Source organism: Bos javanicus, chromosome 10 (assembly GCF_032452875.1).
Source record: "Bos javanicus breed banteng chromosome 10, ARS-OSU_banteng_1.0, whole genome shotgun sequence".
Lineage (NCBI taxonomy): Eukaryota > Metazoa > Chordata > Mammalia > Artiodactyla > Bovidae > Bos > Bos javanicus.
The window spans coordinates 84,870,282-84,896,344 of NC_083877.1; the positions used below are offsets into that span (position 1 = coordinate 84,870,282).

General features: G+C 45.2%; 2 protein-coding genes across 5 annotated transcripts in view; one reads left to right on the forward strand and one right to left on the reverse strand.

Annotated features, from left to right (window-relative positions):
- On the reverse strand, positions 1 to 12,965 carry FAM161B (FAM161 centrosomal protein B). 3 transcript variants are annotated; one of them, XM_061429408.1, is made up of 9 exons: positions 12,610 to 12,965; positions 9,420 to 9,739; positions 7,890 to 8,446; positions 5,794 to 6,140; positions 5,204 to 5,331; positions 3,207 to 3,371; positions 2,890 to 2,989; positions 1,336 to 1,478; positions 1 to 655 (listed from the first exon to the last, which is right to left on the reverse strand). In XM_061429408.1, the coding sequence occupies exons 1-9, from the start codon at positions 12,661 to 12,663 to the stop codon at positions 517 to 519; spliced, it is 1,953 nt and encodes a 650-aa protein (XP_061285392.1). In that variant the 5' UTR covers positions 12,664 to 12,965; the 3' UTR covers positions 1 to 516. The 3 variants fall into 3 exon arrangements, with proteins under 3 accessions (XP_061285392.1, XP_061285394.1, XP_061285393.1); XM_061429409.1 differs by lacking the exon at positions 1 to 655 and adding an exon at positions 1,660 to 1,771 and having other exon boundaries at positions 1,330 to 1,478; XM_061429410.1 differs by lacking the exon at positions 3,207 to 3,371.
- COQ6 (coenzyme Q6, monooxygenase) overlaps positions 12,940 to 26,063 on the forward strand; it is a 14,800-nt gene continuing 1,676 nt past the window's right edge. The window contains exons 1-9 of one of the 2 annotated variants that reach the window (XM_061429418.1): positions 12,949 to 13,179; positions 20,178 to 20,312; positions 21,682 to 21,740; positions 22,046 to 22,169; positions 23,915 to 24,045; positions 24,740 to 24,847; positions 24,938 to 25,000; positions 25,197 to 25,304; positions 25,589 to 25,636. In XM_061429418.1, coding sequence (XP_061285402.1) covers positions 13,014 to 13,179; positions 20,178 to 20,312; positions 21,682 to 21,740; positions 22,046 to 22,169; positions 23,915 to 24,045; positions 24,740 to 24,847; positions 24,938 to 25,000; positions 25,197 to 25,304; positions 25,589 to 25,636 — 942 coding nt within the window. In that variant the 5' untranslated portion in view covers positions 12,949 to 13,013. Of the gene's footprint in view, positions 13,180 to 20,177; positions 20,313 to 21,681; positions 21,741 to 22,045; positions 22,170 to 23,914; positions 24,046 to 24,739; positions 24,848 to 24,937; positions 25,001 to 25,196; positions 25,305 to 25,588; positions 25,637 to 26,063 lie in introns of both variants that reach the window. The other variant, XM_061429419.1, reaches the window with a different exon arrangement.

Genomic DNA, 26,063 nt, shown 5'->3' on the forward strand with positions numbered 1-26,063 from the left:
TTTTGGGGGGGGGGTGCTGGGCCATGCAGCTTGTGGGATCTTAATTCCCTGACCAGGGAATGAACCCACACCTTGGCAGTGAAAGCAGAGTCCTAACCACTGGACCACCAGGGGATTCCCAGTAATTTTTAAATTAGTTGCCAACATGCAGATTTCTGGTTTCTGTTGAAAATGTGGTTTATCTGGCAATTCTAGGCTGATAGTTCAGCAGGACAATATTTTCAAGTCTCTCTTCTATCTCCTGCTGTCTTACAGCTAGCCCATATGACCCATTTGTTTCCTGACCAGGAAGGCTTACACCTTTTTTCTGTACAAATGCTTAAGTGTGAGGCACAAGAACCATTAATCAGCTCTGATCTCTCCATCTTGAACTTTTCACTTTGATTTAACTTGGATCATTCTCTGTTATCTACTTTTCTGTCCCCCATTCTCCAGAAGTAACCATGACTCAAAATCCAAGTTTTGCCCAAGTTTGCTGCTTGATATTATTCAAAAGCAGTATTGTAAGTATCCTTATTAAGCAAGTGTTCTGAAATTATCTGGTAATTTGTAAGACAGCTCCTCCAGTTCTTTCTTGGGACTTGAAAGCTGTTCCAGAGATTCTTCTAAATCCTGCTGTGGATTCCTGCTGCCACGTTTTGTAGTTTCATGAGTGCTGCAGAATAAATTAAAGCATTATACAATTTTAAGTTTTAAAGGAACCATCATGTAAGGCATAAGTTTGGTTTCAACATTATCATTATTCTCTATGATAATAAAGGCAAATTTCTAGGGGGAAAACTGAGATAGGAATTAGGGAAAGGGCTGCTAGGACTTAACAAAACAAAGTTTGAGAGAAATGGAAATACTGTACTTTTTTCCCTTTGACTCAGATGATATCAATGGAGGAGTTGGTGCTAATGAGTTACTTTTTAAAAATTCTGGATTTGAACAAGCCATGGTGACCATGCTAAAGGGAAAAGAAAGGCTTTGATCAAGATTTTACAGCTTTTATTGGGCTCTATAAAGGTTTCTGTCTTCATTTGTCAGAGTGTAATTTAACATTTAATAGGAAGTAAAAGTATACATGATTTTTCTTCAAAAGTGAAGGCATGGGACTGAAATTGGAAAAATGATCTGTTTCATATTGAAGGAATCTAGACCTAATATACAATGGTTATATTTTATTCACAACTGCACTACGCACCAAATTTAAATGTGTTACTTGGAGATTCCTGGTTTATTATACTGTTAGTATAGGATTGTGACCTCAGAATATGAATGAGTGTTCTAAAGCTTCCTCCCAGCAGCACTGCTAGAGATGCAGCTCGAGAGCTGCAGGATGACCCCAATCACCTGGGACAATCACCGACTTCCCACTGCTCCTTCCACTGTAGAGCCCGGCTGCCCTGACCCTTGTTCCTCACAAAGTCTTCATCCAGCCCAGCCTGCTTCAGGGTGTCTCGATACCGCTGTTCTGCTTCCTTTTTGGCAAGGTCCTGTGGAATAGAAATGAGTCTGCTATAGCTGAATTACCAGATTAATTCTAAACAGCCTGTTTAATCTGTATGCTTTAATACTTCTTTCCCATCCCACCACCCCACCGTTAATGCTGTACACAGATTTGTATGAAAATTACTTAGAGCCTCGTTTTCAAGCTTCAAAGTACATAGGAACTACCTGAAGATCGGATTACAATGCAGATACTCATTTGGTAGTTCTCAGATGGGGCCTGCAATTCTGTGTTTCTAATACTCTCAGGAGATGCCAGTTGCTGTTTTGGGAACCACACCTTTGCCAGCCAAGGATTCAGATTTTTGGAAGACCAAGTGAGACAACAATGAAAAAGATGGACTAAAAACATTTAAGATTCAAAAGCAACCAAACCATCATCAGGAACACTTACATATAACAGACTGAAAATAAGGTGCACTAGTAACATTCTTAACAGGATGGATGGTCTGTATGTAGACCAGAAAAGGGTTATTTTTTGCATATTTAAGTGATATTTTTCCCCAGAGTGGTGAAAGATCTTTTGAGATCTGAGAGTGAGCTTCCTAGGAAAAAGCTAACATAAAGAGCAAAATTCATTATGAGAAATTTTTACTTAGAAATCTAAGTTGCTAAGTAAATCCAAGACAATCCAGTGTGTGTATGTGTAATACGCAGGGAGCTAGGGAGGACTGGACCCAGGAAATGCCTCAGTAATGCACTGATAATGCCCAGCATTTGGATCCAGGTCACTACAGAATGCCAACTTTTGTTTGAAACTCTGGAGAGGAGAGAGATCTACAGGGTCTGATGCATCTCAAAGCTGTCTGGGATGGTGGCCTTTCTAAGGCTGTTCAAGTTAACTCCAGAGCTTCCTTAGGGAAATCTCAACTGAGTCCAACTTCCCTGAAAGTCTAGAGAACATATTAAAGAGAATCTTGCAGTCAGAAAGCCACATAACCTGGAAGAGGCCTTGTGGGGTTACTTGCAAGCATCCCAACCCCTGAGGACCTATAAATGTGCCACAGCTCTAGAGGCTGGGGATGCCCGGGGCACCAGCACTACAGGAGGAGAGGTGATGTTAGCAAGTTAGAGATACTCCCAACAGCGCCAGACTGTCAATTGTATGTCTAGGATCTAACCTCCATTCTGATTCAAACTGTAAACTATAGTGAAAACCCCAGGAAGAGAAATATCCCTTTATAAATGCCTTTGGAATCCAGTCTTGGATGAAATCAGTCCAAACAGTGTTCACCAATGCATTACTTACTTTGGGAAAGATAGTAATAATAAAATGAGCCAAATTTAGAATCTTTCTGAGCCTAAGGGAAGTGTTTAATATCCAGATATTAAACTGTTTCATAATGTCTAAGAGCCATCTCATCCAAGACAAGAAAATAAATGATACTTTAGATTTACCTTGGTAACCTGTTCGAAGAGATACGGCCGCCTTTGTATTCTTTTCTTCATTTCCTCCAGTTCTTTCTTATACTCTTTTGCTCTTCTACGGTCATTGTTCCTGAAATTAATAAAGACTTTTAGAGTGAATTCCAGGTTTTTCCAATCTGGAGTACCTTTAATTCCAGTTAAATGGAGTAACTCCCATAGACATTGGAAATTCCTAACTGCCTGGCAAAATTCTTGACTATGATTACAGGAGCCTACTGTAATAACCCCATTTTCAAGGCAAATGGCTCCCAAGATAGTTATCCCTTTGACACATGGAGGACACTGACCGATTCTCTTTCAGCTTTGCTTTGAACACCTCCTCCAGGCTTTTATGGGGATCCATGGCTTTTGCACGCAAGATGACAGATTTAGATATCGCCTGACACTTCTTTTTATGCATCTCCAACCACTGAGTACTTTCATCTGCTTTGTCCTTTTTCTCAAGTGAACATCTAAAGGGAAGAGGCAAAGAAGAAATACAGATGACCAACCTGGGTATAATTTAAAGCAATCTTAGTAACCTCTCTGGAAAGTCAGTTGGTTTTTTCTATGAACAGGTGACTAATTTACCACAGTGGGATTTCAGAAAGAATAAGATTCTGTGTTTAAATGCACTGGCAGATGAAGCCTTTCCAGCACCATGGACAGTGAGTTTCTACCCTAGAAGAAGTTCATCAATTGAACTGGAAGACATGAGATAAAATACTCTTACACTCAGGCTTCCTGCTATCTGGAAACAGTAATACTAATAACCACCATTTGCTGAGCTACCTACACTGACCCAAGTACAAACAAGCACCAATAAGTACTTTATAGCCATTAGCTTTTGTAATCCTAACAGCCGCCATCTGAGGTAAGGACAGTAAGTCTCCCTGTTTATAGGCAACAAGACTGGGCCTCGAGGGTAAGCTACTTGCTCAAAGCTACCCAGCATGTAAGTGAAAGCCAAAATTAGAACCAGGATGTCTGACTCCCAAGCCTCTGCCCTTGACAACTGTGCTGTAAATGGTAGATTGGAAGGTGCCTGAATTCATGGTCCTTTGGGAATACATATTTGCATTTCCACAGAGACCTGGAAATGGGTCTCCTTCAATGCACAGACAATTTGGGGTTAACTTGCAGCATTCGGTTTGTGTAAATATTCTACAAGGTACTATTGAGAATTCTACCAAAAAAGTCAAGACTCGTGCAGTTGGATGTTTATATTCAAATGGATATACTAGGAAGGAGAGTGGGGAAGTTTAATCTGCTAAAACGTCAAACTCCCTATTGCCAGAACGCAGACATGGACATCCTCTGCAGGTGGACCACCCTCTGGTTCATGAGACCTATCATAGTGAGACCTCAGAATACTGATGCACTGAGCCTTGATTTAGCAGCTTTGAAATTTGAGGAAGAAGGGAGTATCCTTTAGATTCTAAATATATTTCTAAAATCCCTGTTGTGGGTCTTCAGCAGCCAAGGAGATTCTGTGCACTCCTGTGAGCCCCACAGGAGGGCACTGAGATGCCCGTCCTCCCAGGGCTAAGCCACCTGTTCCACTGTGACCACGCCTGCTGTCTTCAGCTGGAGGCCTGCTGGAGGAACTCCTGCTGGGGGCACTGGCTGGATGAGACCACCACCAGGACTGTCAGGTCAGTTAAAGAGTTAAAAATGAGGAGGCTCCTGTTTCCCAACTGACTTAAAATAGTTCCCCAAGATGAATCAGAAAATCTCAAATCTCTGCCATGGATACCTCATCTTAATGGCAGGGTCACACACACAGGTTCAGGCTTCTCTGAATTCCTGTTCCTATAGCTTCCTCTTTCACCAATGAATCTCCATCTGTTTGGAAACTTCTTTCTTTCCAGCCTTTGTCTGGTTGACTCCTCATTTTTCAGGTTTCACCTTAGACATCTATTACAAGAGACCCAGGCTGCCCAGTGCCCCTACAGTTCCCCATATTCCCCCATCATTATACTACTCACAAGATATAATAGTTGCTTCTTTGCTTTTCTGTATTTCAGACTAGATATTAAACTATAGGTTCCATAAGGTATCTCCAACTTTAACACTGTGCCCAGCACAAAGTCACTCCCCCAAGGATACTGGCTGAGTGATGGCTTGGCATTCTGCAGCACTCAGTGTGTGAGGGTCACATGAATTCCTGTCCTGATCAGAGGCTCCCCTTTCACCCCTTTCTCCGTCTCTCTGATAACAGGAGAGGAGGCTCAGCAGATGGGTGCGTTCCAGCATTTGGGCCAAGATCCGAGCACCAAGAGCCTCATGTAGCCTGACCACTCACCGGACCGCAGATTCCCGCTTCCTGGTGGCGTCTGTGATATGTACGGGGAGGGTGTTGGCAGACAGGGAAGCAAGGCCATTCAGAGAACGACTCCTCGACAGGCGTGTGGCGGGTGGCTGTGGAGATTCCTAGAAGAAACAAAGGCTGATGTTGGTGGGACAGCATGTGCAATTAGTTTCTTATCTTCACTGGGATTCAACTGTGGTGAAGTACTAGTCAGAGTCTTCATTTCTTTCTTGGGATTAAAACAAGGGTAATGAGATCTAAGGGCCAAGACTTGGATATCAATCCCAAAGTTTTTAATTAGAGAAGAGTTCTTTGGAATTGGTACTGGGACGTGGCTAATGGATCCCAACTCCCTGGCTTCCAGACTTGCTTGGACTTCTTTCTGCAAAGCCCTCTACCCAGAAGAAAGGAAGGGAAGTATTCTTGTGGTCATAAATATTTAGGATCTGTGAATCTGCTTACAGATGAGCCAGTGTCTTTTTATTTTTTTAAGACAGAAAACTGTTGAGAGAAGCGCCTTCCTTTGAGACTTGGGCCCTCCTGTGTTTGGGCCTCAGCCCTGGCCTTCCCGCCTGAGCTCTCACCTTTCTACCTTCGGAGGCGGCGACATCACAGGGCCTCCGCGTGTGACACAGGCTGGCGGTTCTCAGCAGAAAGGGCTTGTTGCGCGTTGCCTCCCGGGTGTCTCTTCTCTTGGCAGCTCGCTTCTGGAAGGCCTTGTAAAGCTCCTCGTAATCAGGGACAGCAGGATTCACCCGAGGCTGGAATCCAAAGTCAGTGTGCAGAAACCCAAGCTTTTCCTCCCGGGTGCGGGTGGCTGTTCGAGGCTGTGGGTCAGCCTGGCTGCTGGAGGGGGCGATGGGGGAGGAGGCCTTCTGGAGCATGTCTAGGGCTCTAATGTGGATGCGAATTTTCCTAAGGAGCTCAGCTTCTGTGGAAGAGAAGTCAGGGTGGCAGTGGGTGAGAAGGGACCAAGCTTCATACCAAAGGTTTGGAGAGCTTTCCCTCTTAAATACTTGCAATGATGGAGTGTAACAAGGCTGGAACCCGCGATTAACTTTCCAGGAATTTTGCAAGCCAGTTGGCACCATGTGGAAAGCTTAAAATTGGCCAGGATAGGAGTATTTATTCCATGAAAATGGCAAACACTACAACTTCCTTTTTTTTCTCTTTTTTTCTAGAGAGTGCCCTAATGAATGTTGACTAGGACACTACTGCTATGTGCCAGTCAGGCTGCAGAAGCAGCTACCATTTACACTTAGCACTTTCTACAGCGCCTTCTTCAGAGATGAAGCAGGAGGGATGGGCCAGACCCCAGCTCCTCTCCCAGGTCTCCCTTCTTGGGCAGAGGCCCCACTGTCCACTCAACTCCCCAAGCCCACATCACTCTTGCTGCCTCCTGTCTCATTTCAGTCAGTCACAGGTTCTGCCGTCTCCTCCTCCTTAACCTGTCTCTGGGCCAGCCTCTTTTCGTCCTCTCTGCTTCATAATTTCTCGAGTCACTGATATAGGCTTCTGTAGATCACAATCCCACTGGGCTCGCCCATCCCCCTTTATTATCCCCAGAGCAGAGTGAGATTTCTGAACTGTGTATCTGACCACGAGCCACCCTAAAACTCTTCAGTGGAGACTACCCCAATGACTAAGCCTCCACGCTCCCAATGCAGGAGGCCCAGGTTCAATCCAGATAACAGATCTAGGTCGCGGAACTAGATCCCACATGCCGCAACGAAGACCCTGCACAGCCAAATAAATAAAGTCTGAAAAACAAAACAAAACCCAACCCCTTCAGTATCTCCCTGCTGCCCTTGAGATGAAGGCCAAACTCCCTCCCGTGGCCTGCAAGGCCCCAGGCCTAGCCTGTGCCTGTCTGTCCCACCCCTCTTCTTTCTCTTTCCCCTCTACCTTTCCATGCCTTGAATGCGCTCAGCTTTCTACCTTCAGTGCTACTATTTCTTCCTGATACACTCTTCATTGCTTTTCTTCTAATTCCCCCCCACGGCTCCTCCTTCAGGGTCAGTCCCCACGCTCACTTTTCTCTGGGGACCTTCCCTCACTGTTCCCACGCCTCACCACACTCTAAGTCAGGTCCCTCTGTTACATGTTCCACAGGCTCCCCCAGGCTTCCCCCTTTATCCCCTTCAAGTGACTCGTCACATTTGTAATGATTTGTCTGCCTCCCTCCCTTGTCCACAAACTCCACATCTGTTTCTTCACACCTGGGGTGTGGCATGTGTTACTGAAGGAGCGAATAAAGCCAGAGTCAAGAAGCTTTGCTTCTTGAAATAAGTACCTCACAGGAGGTGGGAGGGGGCCTTTCCTTGGGGGCAGCTGGCTAGCAGTGGTACTGGCCTAGGCTGGTCCCCAGACATCTCAGTGGCTCTCTGCTCCGGTGCCTGTGCTGCCAACAGAGGTTTTGGCATCCACTTACTGAGACAGGCGAGGTCATCAGAATGAACCTGGGGCCTCCTACCCCTCTGCCAACCAGGTGCCCCTATTGTACCGGCCGACCCAACCCTACCTATGGCCTGGGCCTGCACTGAGCAAGGTCTCTGATGGGGCCACCCCCGAACAGCCCATCTCCATGGCCAGGCTGACCTCTGAGCCCAACTCAGTCCTCCACAGCACCCACTCAGCACCTCCGGGTGGGAGGGGGCCAGGAGGTTAAGGATGTCTTTACCCTGGAGTTTGTCCCCGAGGGCTGGCTCCAGAACGGACTTGGGGATCCTCCTGGTGGCCTTCTGCTTGCGGACTTTGGCTGTAGCGGCGGCGGTGGCGGCCAGGTCCCTCTGCAGAGCAGCTTGCTTTCTCCGCTCCTCCTTCTCCAGGAAGCTGAAGGGCTTCAAGGAAGAGAGGAGCAGCTCCTTCCTCTTCTGGATCCCTGCCTGCCTGCGCGCCTCATTGCGCTCCATGACCTCCTGGTAGAGGGGCAGGTAGACGTGGGCAGGCACGGGCTGGGCCCGGAACTGCCGGTGGCACTCGGCCTCCTCCCGGCCCTGCTTCTCGGCCTGCCGCCTCTCGGGCTCAAAGGAGGCCGGGGAGGCCAGCCACTGCGCCTTCTTCCTGGCCTCGCGCAGCGTCATGCGGAACGGCTGAGGGACGGTGATGGACGACACCCAGGAGCTGATGCTTCTTTGCTGGGAGGGAGGCCTGGAGCTGGACGGTGGCTGCGGCTGAGCCTTGGGAGTACGGGAGGGCAGGGTACCCCAGGAGCTGCAGCGCCTCACGGAGCCACACCTGGGGGACAGAGCAGCTGTATGCGTGGAGGATGGGACGGCCAGGACGCCCAGCTCCTCCAAGATCCTCTGCCTTTCCCCCCACTTCCATCAGGTCACACCTAGTTTATCAGCCTCACATCACAGCCCCATAGGCCTCTGGTTTGGTGGCTGGTGGTTTTAGTCGCTAAGTCATGTCTGACTCTTGTGACCCCACGGACTGTAGCCCGCCAGGCTCCTCTGTCCATGGGATTCTCCAGGCAAGAATACTGGAGTGGGTTGCCATTTCTTTCACCAGGGGATCTTCCTGACCCAGGAATCGAACCCGGGTCTCCTGCATTGTAGGCAGATGATTGATTGCTTCTAGTCATCTGCCTACAAAAACTGCCTGTGCTTTTCTCAACTCAGCCTCTCTCCTTCCCACAGGCCAACCTGGCAGCCCTAGGAAGGAAGTCTCTTCTTAGAATTGATCTAAGAGTTTTCCACTTTGCACTCTAATCTTTTCATTTGGTAGAGAGAAGAGGGCAATGATGAGGAGGAGGGTTTTAGAGTCAGGCCCAGGTTCAAAACTTGCTTCAAACAATTACCAGCTATGTGGCCTCCAGCAAGGTTCTCCTGGAACCTCATTTCCTCAACTGCAGAATGGCAAAAATGATATCTGCTTACCGGATTATTGGGAGGAGAAAAGAAATACTACAAGAGAGAAAGTATAATGGCATAGAGCAGGGCTTGGCAAGGTAAATGGACCTTGGTGCCATTCTCAGGGAGGTAGCATATTTGGGAAAGGCATCTCTTTAATCGATCCCAAAGTTTCAGTTGACTAAGGGTTACCCAGCGTGATTAAGGACTGCTGGGTAGGAATCAGACACGTTTGGCTGATGCTGAGCTGGAGCATGGGTAAGCGGCACTTGCAGAAGGAGGTCTTTGTTTTACTGAGGAGGAAGATGAGGCCTAGAGTCACAACGCGGCTTGGCCAGAGCTGTGCGCTGCCTTACCTCGCAGATGGGGGGTACTGCACCTGTGGCTTCCCCCTGTCTTCGTCTCGGAAGAAATGCTCCAGGTCCTCATCCTCTTCAGAGAGGCTCTCATTACTGTCTGGGTCAGATGGATAAAGGGATTCCAACAGGCACCACCTGTCTTTCTGCCTCAGTGCCTGCAGAGTCTCAAAAAAACTCCCAGTTGAGTCAGAAGTAGAGTCTGTCTCCTCCTCTGGACTGAGGAACTCACTGAGTTTGCCAGCCCTGGGCAAAACCAGCCCATCCCCGTTCAGCTCCTTGTCTGCATCTGTGTCTGAGGAGGATTTGGGGGAAAATATCTAAAACAAAATAGAACAGACTGTGGGTCAAACTATGATTTCAACACATAACTATTAATTTCATGTTAAATAAATCTATATATTAGGGACTGGGGTAGGGGACCAAGGAAAATGTGTTAGTTACTTTAAAGAAATTTCATGTCTCAGGATATAGGCTGTGATTGGTTGGAGGGCAGGAAAGGGAATCAGAGCTCAGTTGGTTCATGCAGTGTGGTGAGCATTTGTGGAGTACCTCCCTTCACCATGCAACCCTGCTCTCCAGGAATCCTACCTGTGACCTTGGCCACACTCTGGGACCTGCCCTTTGGGGGTTTTACCTACTAGTTGCCAATCTCCCTTTTTGGGCTTCCCCTGTCTACACCTCTGCTTTTCTCATATGCTAGCTAATTCCCATCCTCTTACTAGGAATGAGTAATTAACAGGAGAGACAGTGTGGTTTAGCTGAAAGAGTCCTAGAAAGTGGGAAATCTAACTGAGTTTAAACACTCCTTTCATTCAGAAAATATTTACTGGTGTCTAATGTGCAATGCTGGGAAAGATTGAAGGCGGTAGGAGAAGGGGACGACAGAGGATGAGATGGTTGGATGGCATCACCGACGTGATACACATGAGTTTGAGTACACTCTGGGAGTTGGTGATGGACAGGGAAGCCTGGAATACTGCAGTCCATGGGGTCGCAAAGAGTCAGACACAACTGAGCGGTTGAACTGAATGTGTGTTGGGCATTGGGTTGAGAATAAGACAAACAAGGTCCCTACTCTTGTGAAGCTTACATCCTAGTGAAGGGAGAAAGACAATGTAAGATGGTAATCATTCAATAAAAGCCACAGAACTGTGACAGACTGATGGAATGGCTATGGGAAGCTTCTCTGTTGATAAAAGTCCATCAGATAAAGACCACTAGGAATGTACCTGTAATCAGAACTAGGTTTATTAACTTTTTACAGAATACCTTCTAAAGGGGCTTCCCAGCTGGCACTAGTGAGAAAGAATCAGCCTGCCAGTGCTGGAGACGTAAGAGACATGGGTTTGATCCCTGGGTGGGGAAGATCCCCTGGAGGAGGGCATGGCAACCCACTCCAGTATTCTTGCCTGGAGAATGCCATGTACAGAGCAGCCTGGTGACCTATAGTCCATAGTGTCGTAAAGAGTTGGACACGACTGAAGCGGCTTAGCACACACTTCGGGAAATTAGGAAACTTGGTTGGGGTGGGCATTGAGGGCTTTTTCTAGGGTTGGTTTGTCCTGAATGATTCTGAGGAGAATTAGGGGAAGCAGGGATCAACTCTGGATGGATGCTGTCATGAAGAGGGCAGTTTAGTAAGTGGATGAATGAGCCATTTTTATTCAAAAGGTGGCAAGAACAAAGTAGGGCTGGGTAAGCAGTTGGAAAGTAAGCATAATCATTTAGAAGTATGGGGTATTAGTTGTTTTGCAGGTACAACGTGGCCCTGTGAGAAATACTGATTTCTGCTGATCTTGCTGCTGGCCTCATCTGGGTCTATTACAGTCTGAGTTGTACTTTCTCAGTCCTGGGATGATTTTCACTTTCAAAGTCCTCACTGTGGAGAACTTTCAGGTTGACACCTGATCAGTGAGAAAAATGTCAGACTTGCCAAGATGTGGGGAAAGAGGGTTTGGGGTTCAAAAAAAAAAGAACAAGTGCAAAGGCCTTGAGGCAGGGACCTGAGGCCGGAACAAATGATTCTTGGAGAGGTAGAAAGAGGGTCAATGTGGTTAGAGGACAGTAGCAGAGAAATCCTTAGAGAGGCAGGCTGGGGCCATGATGCGACGCACAGGTTGACTGGCTGCAGTTGGGGGAAGGGCTGTTTCCGGTCTCCAAGTGGACACTTGGTAAGGGCTGAACTGGGTGCTCAAAGATCTGGCTCTCATACTGAAAAAGAACACTGGATTTTGGGTCAAAGGTATGTGTGCCCTAGCCCTCATTTTGCTACTGAAAAGCGTGTAACTTTAGGAAAATTCTTTTCTAAAAAACGACTTTATTGATATAATTCATACATATCATACAATTCATACAACTCAGTGTACAACTCAGTGGGTTTCAGTATATTCAGTTGTGCAACCATCACCACAGTCAATTTTTAATCAACTCTCAAAACACCTCATTGCATTTAGTAGTCACTTCCTATTTTCCCTAACCCATCCCCACTCCTCAAGCCCTGAGACCACCAATTTACTTTCTGTCTCTGAATTTGGAGGGTTTCCCTGAAAGTTGGTAAAGAATCCGCCTGCAATGCAGGAGACCCCGGTTCAATTCCTGGGTCGTGAAGATCTCCTGAAGAAGGGATAGGCTACCCACTCCAGTATTCTGGGGCTTCCCTTGTGGCTCAGCTGGTAAAGAATCCGCCTGCAATGCGGGAGACCTGACTTTAATCCCTGGGTTCGGAAGGTCCCCTGGAGAAGGGAAAGGCTACCCACTTCAGTATTCTGGCCTGGAGAATTCCATGGACTGTAAAGTCCATAGAGTCGTAAAGAGTCGGACACGACTGAGCTACTGTCACTTCACTTCACTTCTGAATTTGGGGGCAAATTTCTTAATCTTTCTGTGCCTGTTTTCTCCTCTATAATACAAAATGGAGACAACAATCCTGGAGGTGGTTGAAACGATAAGCGAAAACTGAGGGTCACCGCTACGATTCTATGAAGAGCCTGACGCAAGGCGCAAGCGGTTCAAGTCCCGGAGTTAAGAGCCCGCCTTCACGTCTGCAAACAGTGCGGGCTAGAATCCCACGCCCCGGTGACACTCCCCGGTCGTCTGTCTCCAAGGCAACGTTTCAAACAGCTCCCTCTCTCAGGGTTTCCTTTCCGGGGTGCAGACCTGATCCCTCTCCTTCTTTTTCTCCCCTCACCTGATGGTTCCACTGAGCGCCGCCGGAGGCTCCTGCAGACCTCCCCACGGTCATCTCCTCAGCCGGGTAGAGAGACAAACGGCGGTGACAGCGACGGTGACAGCGGCGGTGGAGGCGCAGGAGGCTCGGCTCAGGTTCCGCCCCTTTCTAGCGTGGGCCTCTGATTGGCTCCCAGGCTGATACTCGAACCATTCCCCTCCCCAGGAAGCCTCTCTTCTATCCCGCCCAGGCAGGGAGGGCTCGCTTTCTGATTGGCCTGTTCTCTCCGTGCTTTATACTTCCGGTTTTAAGATCTTCGCTCTCGCGGCCGGTGATTGGACGTCTGGTCTCCGGAAGTGCTGCCTAAGGCGGGTCTGTTCAGTTCGGTTCGGTTCAGTCGCTCAGATACGGCTCAGGTCAGCGCCATGGCGGCCCAGTTGGCTAGAGTCCGGTGGGGCGCTGTCTTTGCCGCTGCCCAGAAGGGCCCGCGGGTCTCCTGCCGGAGGTGGGCTGGCGCCTCGGCGGACAACGTGTACGATGTGGTGGTGTCGGGGGGAGGCCTGGTAGGCGCCGCTATGGCTTGTGCCTTAGGTAAGCGCATCTCCAGGCCGGTATTTGCGGGGAGCGAGGCCGTGAAGGAATGATGAGTGTGGGAGCCCTGGCACTGTTTGCCCAAAGCCTTAGTGTTGCACACCTTGTGGTCCATTCCTTGCCCAGAGGAAGCGCAGGACCCCGGGGGCAAACGTTTGTTCCTTCAGAATTCCGAAGGGTCAAAAGTGGGAGGGACCGTAAGAGTCTTTCCAACACGTGGAGACACAGACCCGCCCAGGGTTATTTCGGTCTGGACACCGAAGTCATCGGGCAGTTGTCTACTGAGCTAGGTTAGGCGTTTTTCTTGTTGATGTTTTTTACACCGCTTCATTGAGATATAGTTTGCATACCATAAACTTCACCCACTTAAAAGCATATAATGTAATGATTTTTAGTTTATTCCTAGAGCTGTGCAGCCATCGCCACAATGAATCTTAGAACATTTTTATCACCGCCCCCCCGAAGAAGCGCGAACCCGTTAGTAGTCACTGCCCATGCAGCCCGCCGTCTCCCCCATCTCCTGCACCGTAGTACCCTAGGCAACCACTCATGTACTTTTTCATCTCTATAGATTGGCTTTTTCAGGACTTTTTCATATACGTGGAATCTGCTTAATGTTTTCAGGAATCATCCAAGTTGCAGCATATGCCAGTGTGTGCGTGCTCAGTCGCCTCCTAGTGTTTGCGACCCCATGAACTGTCGCCTGCTAGGCTCCTTTATCCATGGGATTTTCCTGGCAAGAATACTGGAATGGGTCGCCATGCCCTCCTCCAGCGGATCTTCCCAACCCAGGGATCGATCGAACCCGAGTCTCCTGCATTGCAGGCGGATTCTTTGCTGCTGAGCCACGAGGGGAAGCCCAGCGTGTGCCAGTAATTTGTTTCTTTTTATTGCCAAATAGTAAATAATAGTATTTTAATAAACAAAATAGCGTATTTTGTTTATTCATTCACCAAGTGATAGACATTTGAGTCGTTTTCACTTTGGAGCTATAACAAATAATGCTGCTAATCACTTCTTGTACATACTTTTGTTTGTGTGAACATGTATTTTTGGTTATCTTGGATATAATCTTAGAAGTGGATTTTCTGGGTCATTTGGTAAACTCGGCTTAACTTTTTGAAGAACTACCAGTGTTCTAGAGCGGCTGCACCATTTTACATTCCCACCAGCAATAAACGAGAGGTCTCATTTCTCCACATCCTGGACAGCACTGTACTGTCTTTTTGTCACTAGTTATAATAGTGAGTGTGAGGTGCTGTCTCCTGGTTTTGATCTGTATTTCCCTAATGAATAATGGTGACTATTCTTTCATGTGTTTATTGGTTATTTGTGTATCTTTGGAGAAATGTCTGTTCAGAACCTTTGCCCATTTCTAAATTGGACTATTTGTCTTTTTATTATTGAGTTGTGTTTTTTATATTGGATTGGCCAAAAAGTTCGTTTAGGGTTTCCATAACCTCTTACGGAAAAACCTGAATGATTCTTTTGGCCAAGTCAGTATATTCTGGGTACAAGCCCCTTATCAGATACATGATTTGCAGATGTGTTCTCCCAATTTGGGAATTGTTTTCTCACTTTCTTGATGGTGTCCTTGGAAGCACAGAAGTTTTTAATTTTGATGAAGTCCAGCTTATCAGTCTCTTACCACTTTTACTTTTGGTATCATGTCTATGCAATCATTACCAAACCTCAAATCAGGAAGATTCGCTCCTGTGTTTTCTTCTAAGAGTTTTATAGTTTTAGTTGTTACATTTCAGCCTGTGATCTACTTTGAGTCCAACATTTGCTTTTCCACGTATAATTTAGACTGCTCTTACCTTGTGAAGTAGATGTTTTCATCTTTTATATGAAGAAACTTGCTTAGCAAGGTTAGGTAATGACCAGAGTCTCACACCAGGCAGAGACAGAATTTGAACCTAGGCCAACAAATTCTTCTGCTTTTAACAATTGTACAGTGACTTTCAGAAATTGGATTTGAGTTTTCTGGCTTCCATGGTGGCTCAGATGGTAAAGAAACTGCCTGCAATGTAGGAGACCCGGGCTTGATTCCTAAGTTGGGAAGATCCCCTGGAGAAGGAAATGGCAATCCACTTCAGTATTCTTGCCTGGAGAATCCCATTGACAGAGGAGCCTGACGGGCTACAGTCCATGGGGTCATAAGAGTCAGACACGACTTAGTGACTAAACCACCACCACCAGTATTCTTGCCTAGAGAATTCATGGACAGAGGAGCCTGACGGGCTGTAGTCGATGGGATCACAAAGAATCAGACACAACTGAACAACTAACACTCATTTTTCAATAATGAGAAAGTCTTTGTTGATTTCAGCGTGGGGTGATAGTCACATTTTCCCTAGCAAGTGGGGAAGTTTCCTCTTCTAGGCGACTGGTGGCAAACAGTGCTTTATATAAGCTAATGGGCTTGAGTCTCAAAAACATTTTGTAAAATACAGTTATCAGCACTTGATATAAGCATCTTTTAAAAGTATCTTGCATATACTTTTTTTTCTCTGTGCCAAGCAGCTTGTGGAATCTTAGACCCCAACCAAAGGTTGAAACCTGGGCCTGGCAGTGAGAGCTCCAAGTCCTAACTGTTGGACTGCCAGGGAATTCCCTATATTCCCACAGTTTGAGAACAAGAAACAGAGAAGAGCTTAATTGTCTTGTAGTGACTTTACCTCTTAACTTTTTATACAATTTTGTATGATATGTACTTGAAAAGGTTTTTAGTCTTACTGAGTTTTTGCTAATTTAATTAATATTTGGTGTTGTGCTATTTTCTTTGTTTAGTTTTTTTCCCTTCCTGTTTTGTTCTCTTTCTCACCCCATTTGCCCACATCCCAAGGATGGAAAGTTTTTATAAGCGTAGAGAATTCTGTATTGTAATTGTTCATTTTTCTGTTTTTTTTTTTTTCCATAGAAGTATAAATTCCTAAATTCAAGGCTGACTTTAAGCAGATACCTGCAAAACAATTCTCTGTGTAAGTTTACGAAAGAGAGCTCATAGGCTGAGTACACCAGGTTATGAGTCGCTGCCTCTAAGTAAGTCAAACCTACCAAGCGTAGGTTTTCCCTAAAAAATTCACACACCAGCTAATTTCCTGTTTTAAAAGCTCAGAGAAAGTACTCAATGTTAAAACATGAAAATTGAAGCCCAGTAGGAGATTTGTAAGTCTTTGGTACAATTTATTCAGTGAGCAAGCCTCTACTTTTTTCATATAAAATATAAACAGAGTAAGGAGACTCTGTCCTTGGGCAGGTCCTGCTGAGTCAAGTAAACAAGCTGCTTGAGATTTTGTGCTTGCTAGTGTCTCCCCTCGGAGAAGGCAATGGCACCCCACTCCAGTGTTCTTGCCTGGAGAATCCCAAGGATGGGAAGCCTGGTGGGCTGCCGTCTATGGGGTCGCACAGAGTCTGACACGACTAAAGCAACTTAGCAGCAGCAGCAGTGTCTCCCCTTGATCATCATGGCCTGTATACCCAAAAGTATTCTTGTTAATAGTTTATATGGTGATCAACTTTTACATTTTGACATCCACTTAATCTTGGATAGCTGCTTTAAAAATGAAAATTGTGGAGAAGGAAATGGCAACCCACTCCAGTACTCTTGCCTGGAGAATCCCATGGATGCAGGAGCCTGGTGGGCTGCCATCTATGGGGTCGCACAGAGTTGGACACGACTGAAGCGACTTAGCAGCAGCAGGAGCAGATACTTAGAGACAGATCTGTTTTCACACAGGGTATAGAGAACTCCAGGGAGGTTGTGTTTGCCTTCTTTCCCCTTGTGCATTTGGCTTCTATGTTTCTGGCATGTTTGGGTGTTTGCTTTGCTCATGTTAGGCAGTGGGATAATTGACATTCTCTGCACAAAGATTTTAAGTTTTAAATTACTGTGTGGGTACAACATCCACCCTTCTCTCGCCCACTCTCACACCTGGAAACCTGATGGAACTGTGCTGTCTTGAGACCCTGGCAGAAAAATCATTTTAACTTCTAGTAAATTGAGGAAGGCTCACATATCTGAGTACTGGTATACTGAGGCCTCATCATCAACTGGAAATTATTGTTAAGAATATATACACCTTGGGATTTCCCTGTGGCCCAGGGGTTAAGAATCTGCCTGGCAATGCAAGGACATGGGTTCAATTGCTGGTCCAGGAAGATTCCACATGCTGTGAGGCGACTAAGCCCATGTGCCGCAATTAAGACCCAATGCAACCAAATATGTGAATAAATAAATACTAAAAATAAAAAAAAATTAAAAAAATTAAAAAATGAAAATTGTCCATGGCCTCTTCACATTTCCCTATACACCAGTTTATGTTTTCCTTGATTCTTCTTTAAACTCACATTAGTTTATGTTTTAGGCTTGAAATGTCTATTTCCCTCTCAGCATTGTTACTTGTAAATGATATTCTCCAGTAATTTTTTTCCAAGAGAGTTTCCTAAAACAATGATATTAAATAGCTAAAAATAAAATACTGAAAAATAAAGTATTGACCCTGACTATTTTATGTGCTTGGAGATCTTTTTTTTTTTTGACCAAAGAACATTTATAAAGTATATAGTGTTATGTATGTATTTGTAGGTGATGAAAGCTAGAAACTGTGAGAGCTGGGATTAAAATCCAGAGTTTCTAATTTTCATTTCCAGTCCAATGATTGTTTTAAATAAGAAGGAAACTTCCTTTAAAGGAAGTTAAAGGATGAAGTGACAGGTCTCCATATGAGATTACATGTATTTAAATCCTCGGTCTTATCTCTAATTCTATCTGGGTAGAATTGTATAAATTACTCACAATTTCTGTACATTGATTTTTCTCATCTCTTAAATTAGGACAGAATAGCTTTTTATTCTTCATAAAATTATGGTATGGATTATATCAGAAGAATACTATAGTAAACCATATATAATTGCACCAGGCATATGCTACGCTAAGTCACTTCAGTCGTGTCCGACTCTGTGTGACCCCATAGATGGCAGCCCACCAGGCTCCCCCGTCCCTGGGATTCTCCAGGCAAGAACACCGGAGTGGGTTGCCATTTCCTTCTCTAATGCATGAAAGTGAAAGTGAAGTCACTCAGTCGTGTCTGACTCTTAGCGACCCCATGGACTGCAGCCTACCAGGCTCCTCCGTCCATGGGATTTTCCAGGCAAGAATACTGGAGTGGGGTGCCATTGCCTTCTCCTGCACCAGGCATATAGGAGTTAGTAAACATTAGCAGTGATGATAATGATAATAGTGATTCTATGGAACTTTGCTTTTAGATATCCAGGAAAAAGTAAACTATTAATATAATAATCTTGTTATTCATAAAATTGACAAATTATTATGGCATGAGGTTGTCATTTGATAAAACTAACTTGGATTCTTTATAGAGTGAAATGATTTCAAGGTTAAAATTTAGATATTCACCTATAATTCATAATTTCATTTAATTCAATCAACAGCTAAGTTATATATGTTTATGCTTAAACATTATAGAGGCTATAATGATATTATAGCCTAAAATACGTATTTTCATTATTTTTTTTCTACTTCTATTCCCCTGGACAAATATGGGATTGAAATCTGACTCTTCCTAAATGTTTTCTGGTCGGTCATTGAACAAAAATGTCTGTTAAGACATTGAGTATCTCTTTGTGGGTTGAGGAGATAACAGCATATACTACTGGGGACAATATTGCAATAAGAAAAGAATTCCTAGCCCCCAAGGAGTTTAGAATCCAGCAAAAGGGAATGATCTGTAAATAACGAACAGAAGGAAAACTGAGATGAAAGCTACCCTGGAGGAACAAGGAACTGACCTCTCCTGGGGGCGGAGGTGTGCGGGCTTGGTATGAAGAACACTGCTGTGGAGGCGAGGCTTCAGCGAGAAGGCTCCACAGGGAGCAGGTGGCGGAGGCTTTCGGTGCGGGAGCGGCTACTGTTAGATCAAGGCCGGGAGAAGTGAAGGACCAGAAACCACCCGCTCTGCTGAGCGTGGCCGTGGCCGGGGCTCCCATCCTTCAGAGCAGAACCGCTGCAGCACGGCAGGGGGCGCCATGCCGAGCTGGTGGGTTCAGCGCTGCTCACTTCCTTTTCCACTGGAGCTGTCCTTGATTTTCACCCTTTCTTTGTTGTCTGTTACAATAGCGCCTTTTTTTTTTTTGTCATTTACATTTCAAAATAAAAAGAGGGATCAAGGTTTGTGGGGTTTCCCTGACCATTACTAAGTAAAACCTGCAGAGTTCTCTCTGGTAATTCCATCACAGGTGTTTTCTCCTTTCTTGGAAGTGCAGCTCACTGCTTATCTTTTTCTCTGCACCTTTTTCTGAGGCACTGTGGAGGGTCTTGTGTCTGTGCTAGTCACCCAGTACCAAAGTCTCCAAGTCCTCTTTTTACTTCACTATACAGATGTTTTAGGACCGGAGTTTTCGGCACCACTGGTGTATTTTTTTGGCTCTCTTTTATAAGCTCTTTTATCTTTGACTTAATCCTACTGCTGCTGCTGCTGCTAAGTCGCTTCAGTTGTGTCCGACTCTGTGCGGCCCCATAGACGGCAGCCCACCAGGCTGCGCCTTCCCTGGGTTTCTCCTGAGGCCACAGTGAATTTTGTTTGTTAGCTTTATTTTTCTGTTGAACAGGATTTGTAATTTTTAGTGACTTCATACTTTTAAGGTTGTAACTATCTGGTATTCAAACACTGCCGCCTTCCTTCCTTTTTCTTTTCTAGGACATTTTATTCCCTTGTTACGGGTTATGCCATTATTTGCTTCTTTGCAGGGTTTGGTCTGGAGAGTTCTTATTGCCACGAGCAGGGTGGTTTACATGACTGAAAAGGTACTGTATGTTACTGCTTAGGACTCCGTATGGTGTTCCCTTTTTATGTGTCCTGTAAGAAATTTGTATCCTAAGCACTAAGGAATTACTTAATATGATACTTCTCTTGGAAATGAGAGAATAAATTGATTTTTCTAAAATGATACAGCATTTTGTTTCTTCTTTTTTTTAGGACATGATATTCACTTTTGTGACAAGAAAATACTGTTGTTAGAAGCAGGTCCAAAGAAAGTGCTGGAGAAATTGCCAGAAACTTACAGCAACAGAGTCAGCTCCATCTCCCCTGGCTCTGCAACCCTTCTCAGTAGTGAGTAAAAGATCCTCTGTCACTGTGCCAGCCTCCTGTCTTGACTTTCCAGGATGTCCTGTAGGGCAGAGTCAGCGGGGCACCTGGCAAGGAGGGAGCTCACCGAGATGCCTGGGAGAGGAGGGTAGGGGTGGTAAGTCTAGTACGTAGCTGAAGATCCCAAGAATTGTTCATGTGTCCACTTCCGGTCTGAGAAGACTTCCAGCAGACATGTGGGTCCATGTGGACATCATTTGTGATGTTGGGTCATTATAAATCGGTAGAATTGAAACTATATGAACTAATTGTGACCCTTCACTTGGTGCCAGCATCCTCTTTATTCCCAGAGTCAGCTGTCTGTGGGGCTGGGGAGCCTGAATGCTAAATGCTTTTAGAGTGTAGATGGGTGTGTGCACGGGTAGCACATCGTCTTCAGGTCTCTGCCAGATGTTGCTCCCTCAAGCCAGCCTGTGTGGAACCATCCCATCTAAAATGAGACTCTTGCATCATTCCCTAGCCCCTTATACCGCTTTATTTTTCTTTATGACACTTAGTAACTGATACTATGATTTTTTTGGGGGGGTTGTCTATCTTTCCAGCTAGAATGTCAGCTGCTTAAGGGCTGAGATTTGTCTGGTTTCCCACTTTGTGCTCAGTACCTAGAAGTGTATCTGGCACATAGTAAGTGCTCAGTAAATATCTCAATGAATGAATTGCTTTGGTTCTCTAGATTTAAACAAAGAATCATCTTTATCCAGGGAGTTTGTAACCTCAGTGGGCTTCCCTGGTGCCTCGGACAGTAAAGAATCTGCCTGCAGTGAGGGAGACCTGGGTTCAGTCCTTGGGAAGATTCCCCTGAAGAAGGGGATGGCAGTCCACTTCAGTATTCTTTTTTTTTTTTCACTTCAGTATTCTTGCCTGGAGAATTCCATGGACAGAGGAGCCTGATGGGCTAAAGTCCATGCGGTCACAAAGAGTCAGACAGGACTGAGTGACTAACACTTTGTAACCTCAGTAGGTTGATTTTTGTAACACTTTTTTTGTAACTCAGTAGGATTTTGTAACTCAGTAGGATGACTTTGTAACCTTTAGTAGGATGGTGAAGAGAAAGTACAATATGGATTTTAATTTCCTTTATTATTTCTCTCTCTCAATGTGGTTTGACCTTTGATCATGAAAGCTGGGTCTTTTTTCATGCTCTGTAATCAGAGCTGGGAAACAGTAGCTTAGCTCCTAGCACCAAACAGGGTAGAAGTGGTGAGTATTTCTCTATTATTGAACACTGAGAACAATCTCTCACTTAACAGGAAGAAGGGACAAAGGGAGACCCAGGGCGGCTGTAGGTCCCATGAGGTTGCTCTGGTCTGTATGTAGCTCTTTTCTCTCGTAGGTTTTGGTGCCTGGGACCACATCTGCAACATGCGATGCAGAGCCTTTCGGCGAATGCAGGTGCCTCCTTTTTCACTTTTGGCAAGATCTTTCGGTCTGTCTTGAGTTAAAATAGTGGAGTACACATTCTCCAGGTTTTCTGTAAATGTGGGAAGAATTCAGGCAGAGTTTACACTCCTTCTCAGGAAGTAGGAGGGAAGCATTCACAAGAGAATTTTCTTCTTACTGTACATCTCCTGCCAGAGGGACTGATACCTTGGGGTTGTTCTGCTTCAGTCCCTTGGGAAAGCGGTGCTCAGTTTCTGATTAGAGTAATGCCTCCTTTTCCCTGGCTTGTAGTACATGCTCTCCCTTTGTGTTTCCAGGTGTGGGATGCCTGCTCAGAGGCCTTGATAATGTTCGATAAGGATAATTTAGATGACATGGGCTATATAGTGGAGAACGATGTCATCATGCATGCTCTCACTAAGCAGCTGGAGGCTGTGTCAGGTGAGGCCCCTGACTCTCCCATCTTCCAGTCACTCTTTGGAAGGAGAACTGGCTTAGAATTATTCTTGGACTTACTGGAAGGATCCCTCCTACAGATACTGATGTTCACCATAAAGAAGCCCTCTGAGGGTTATTTCAGGGTGGTTCTTCCTCTCTCTTTTTAAAACAGCTTTACTCAGGTATGGCTTACATACCAGTAAGTGTACACCCATTCTAAGTGTACAATTCAGTGACTTTCTGTTTTTCAGAATTTGCCTTTTCTGGACATTTCATTTAAGTAGACTTATACAATGTGTATTTTTTGTGTCTGACTTCTCTCCCTGAATATATTTTTGGATTTATTCATGTTGTAGCATGATTCAGTGCTCCAGTCTCATGCGCATGTATTACACTTGGTTTATCCATCATCAGCTGATGGACATTGGTTGTTTCCACTTTTTCGTGGTTGTGAATACAGCTAGGGACATTTGTGTGCAAGTTTTTGTGTGTATATACGGTTTATTTCTTCTGGGTGGATACTTAGGACTAGAATTGCTGGGTCATGTAATAATTCTATGTTTAACATTTTCATAAATTGCCAAACTTGAAAGAGGCTGTACCATGTCACTTTACTGCCAACAAATTTAAGAATTCCAATTTCTCCGCCCCTTGCCAAAACTTATTCCCCTTAACCTTTCTTTTTTTTTTTTTTTTTAATAGCCATCCTAGTAACTGTGAGGTGGTGTCTCATAGTTTTGATTGTATTTACCTGGTGACTAATAATGTTGAGTGTCTTTTCAGATGCTTGTTGGCTATTTGTGTATTTTTTTTGGAGAAGTGTCTATGCAAAATCTTTTGCCCATTTAGAACTAGATTGTCTTTTATTTTTTTAGTTATAAGGGTTCTTTGTGTAGTCTGGGTATAAATTCCCCATATATATATATATATATGTTTTTTAGATATTTCGGGGTTCTGGAGGGAGAAAAATTGGAAGCGACTTAAATTTAAATGCTTTTTGATATGAGATAATGGTTCATCCATGGAGTGAACTTCCATGTAGTTTTAAAAGATAACTTAGATCTAATAGTCATTTAGAAACATGTCCCACAATTTACTGGTGAAAAAAAGTCTGTGTTGTATGATCCCACGTGTATGCGTGTGTGTGAGGGGGAATGGTGTTTGTGCATGCACAAACATAGGAAATTACCTGGAAAGCAACAGAGCAAAGCTTTAACTGTAGCTATATCTGAGTGGTATGATTAAAGGTGATTCTCCCCCACCCCCCCTCTTAAACCTGTATTTGCAGTTCAGACTTTTACACCAAGTAAAAGTAATAAACATATAATTTTTATGATCAGAAAAGTAAAATGTCTTCCGGGGGAAGGAAAACCTTATGAAATCTAGAACCTGTTTGAGCCTGTGATATTCCCCACCCTGTTTGCTCTGAAAGCACATGTGGGTTCATTTGGACATAGAGTGAAAAAGACTAGAGGAGCGAGAGTGTGGGGAGAAAGGAGCACCTGGCAGGAGATAAGTCAGTGAGATATCTCCCCTCACACACACACCGATTCAGCCCTGTGGCCTCTGTCTTAGACCATAACATTGATGACATGGGTTTTTTTTTAAGGTCTTTACCTTTCTTATTTAGGAGTCAATGATAAGATAAAGATAAGCTGTCTTGCAACCTTGCTTTATTTACTGAGTTTTTTCCTCAGCCTGCGGGCCAACTGTCTAATGTTTTGTTTTCTCTCTTCTGACCTCCCTAGACCAAGTGACCGTTCTCTACAAGAGCAAAGCAGTCAGCTATACCTGGCCTTATCCGTTTTCCATGGCAGACTCCAGCCCGTGGGTTCATATTACCCTAGGTGATGGCAGAACCCTCCAGACCAAATTGTTGGTAGTTGAAGATTCTTATTTTGCCAGGGGTCTTGCATATCCACATCTTATTAGAGTCTGTGGTCTCTTGTTTTAGATCTTAGCTATAGTTGAAGTTGATTTGAGGCAAAGCTTTTGGCTATAAGGACCTGGACCCACTCAGACCAGCTCCAGTTAGGATGGCCCTATTGTAAATGCTGTACAGGAGGCAATCTCTCAGACCATCATATGTCTTGAAATAAAGGATAGCTGGCCTTACAGGGACAGGAATCAGAGGGTCAGAAAATGAGCCCTTTCTCTACCTCTCAGGAATCCTGCAGTCACTCATCTCGCATCTCCCATTTTTTTTCTCTTCCTGATCATTAGCTTCCCCTTTTGCATGGCAGCCATTCTCAGCCTTACATCAGGACTGTTCAGCTCCAGTGTCTGCTTTACTGCTTTCTAGTTCAGTATGAAGAGACTTTGGCTGAGTTTAACCTATGGCTGGCCCTTTGTGGGTCAGATGTCCAGCTATGGTCTGTTCATTGAAGCTGGGATCGCTTATGTAGGGCTTCTCCTCTAGGGGCTGGGAGTAACATAGGTAAGAGTTGGCTGCCCCAGATGGGCTTGCCAACAGTTGGAACTAGAGAAAACTTTCAGGAGGCAGGGACAACCTTCTGGAGTAGTTTTGTTAATTAAGAGGTTGGCAGACTCAGCAGGCTCTTGTCTGCACGCAGATTGGTGCAGACGGTCACAACTCAGGAGTGCGGCAGGCTGCAGGAATCCGGAATGTTAGCTGGAACTATGACCAATCCGCTGTCGTGGCTACTCTGCATTTATCAGAGGTAAGATCCTGAGCCCACTCTCGGGAGCCTTGCTCATGCCTAACTGGTACCAGGCACTTCTGACAAGGACTCTTCTCCTGTGTGTTGTAGGCCACCGAAAACAATGTAGCTTGGCAGAGATTTCTCCCCTCTGGGCCCATTGCTCTGCTTCCGGTAAGAAGTCCTTCTGGCTTGTCTTCTTAAGCATGTCAACTCTTCTCCTTTTAGAACCTCACTCCACTCAGCCTTTTGCTAGTTGCAAGGGACTATGCCCAGACTAGCTTTGTTACCCCTTCTTATCGTCCCTCGCACCTGAGAGCTCTTAGGAACAGAAGTGTCAGCCCTTGGCATTGATGTTCTTTCGACACAGCTCTCAGACACTTTGAGTTCCTTGGTTTGGTCCACATCCCATGAACATGCAGCAGAGCTGGTCAGCATGGAAGAGGAGGAGTTTGTGGATGCCATTAACTCCGCCTTTGTGAGTATCACCTGCCGATGATGTGTTGCGGGGATAGATCCAGAAAGGTGGTTCTGAGTAAGAAGAAAGGAATAATCAACACACTGCCCCTTTGGACCTGTACCACTTGATCTGGATTACATGGGGGAGAGGCTTCAGGAAAATGTGAAACCACAGAAATTGGCTTGTGTGCACTTCTGAGCGTCGTGGGCTGCTGCTCTGCTGACCGAAACAGCTGCCTGTGTGGAAGTTACTTGGATAAGTAACTTTTTTTGAAGTGATAATACTTTGATAATTTTTAACAGAAGCCAGCAAGAGCAAAAGGAACTAAACGTACTAAAGGGGCTTCCAAGGTAATGATGACCCTTTCTGGGTGATTTAGTATATGTTCCTGGCATAAGGCCTTTGCAGTGCATTCGTTCAGCAAGTTATGAGTGCTGCTACGTAGATGGCCCTGGAGGTAGACAAGTGAGATACAGCCCCTGCTTTCAGGAAGCTCAGAGTGAGGAAGGACACAGAAATGAGTTAGGATCCAGTGTAGAGTTTGCATAGGATGCTATACTATGGAGCTTGGAGGAGAACAACAGACACAGAGGACGGTTTGGAGGGAGGTTTACAAAGCGATGGTAGCTTCTGGACACTCCTAGGTGTTACCCTGGTGAACTAGAATTGAGGGGACATTCTAAGCAGAGGGGTGTGTGGAATCAAGAGCATGCTGTAGAGAGAGCTGCTTTGTGGCTGGCACGTGCATTTTGAGGGTTAGGAATGGTGAAAGATGAA

What these genes read in the sequence shown, in the direction of transcription:
- FAM161B (XM_061429408.1), bottom strand. Translation starts at nt 12,663, where the DNA reads ATGACCGTGGGGAGGTCTGCAGGAGCCTCCGGCGGCGCTCAGTGGAAC. An exon ending in GCAAAGCTGAAAGAGAATCG is followed by an intron (nt 2,990 to 3,206) that starts GTCAGTGTCCTC and finishes TATTAATTTCAG; the next exon opens with GAACAATGACCGTAGAAGAG. An exon ending in GAAGTCGGTGATTGTCCCAG is followed by an intron (nt 656 to 1,335) that starts GTGATTGGGGTC and finishes TTTATTCTGCAG; the next exon opens with CACTCATGAAACTACAAAAC.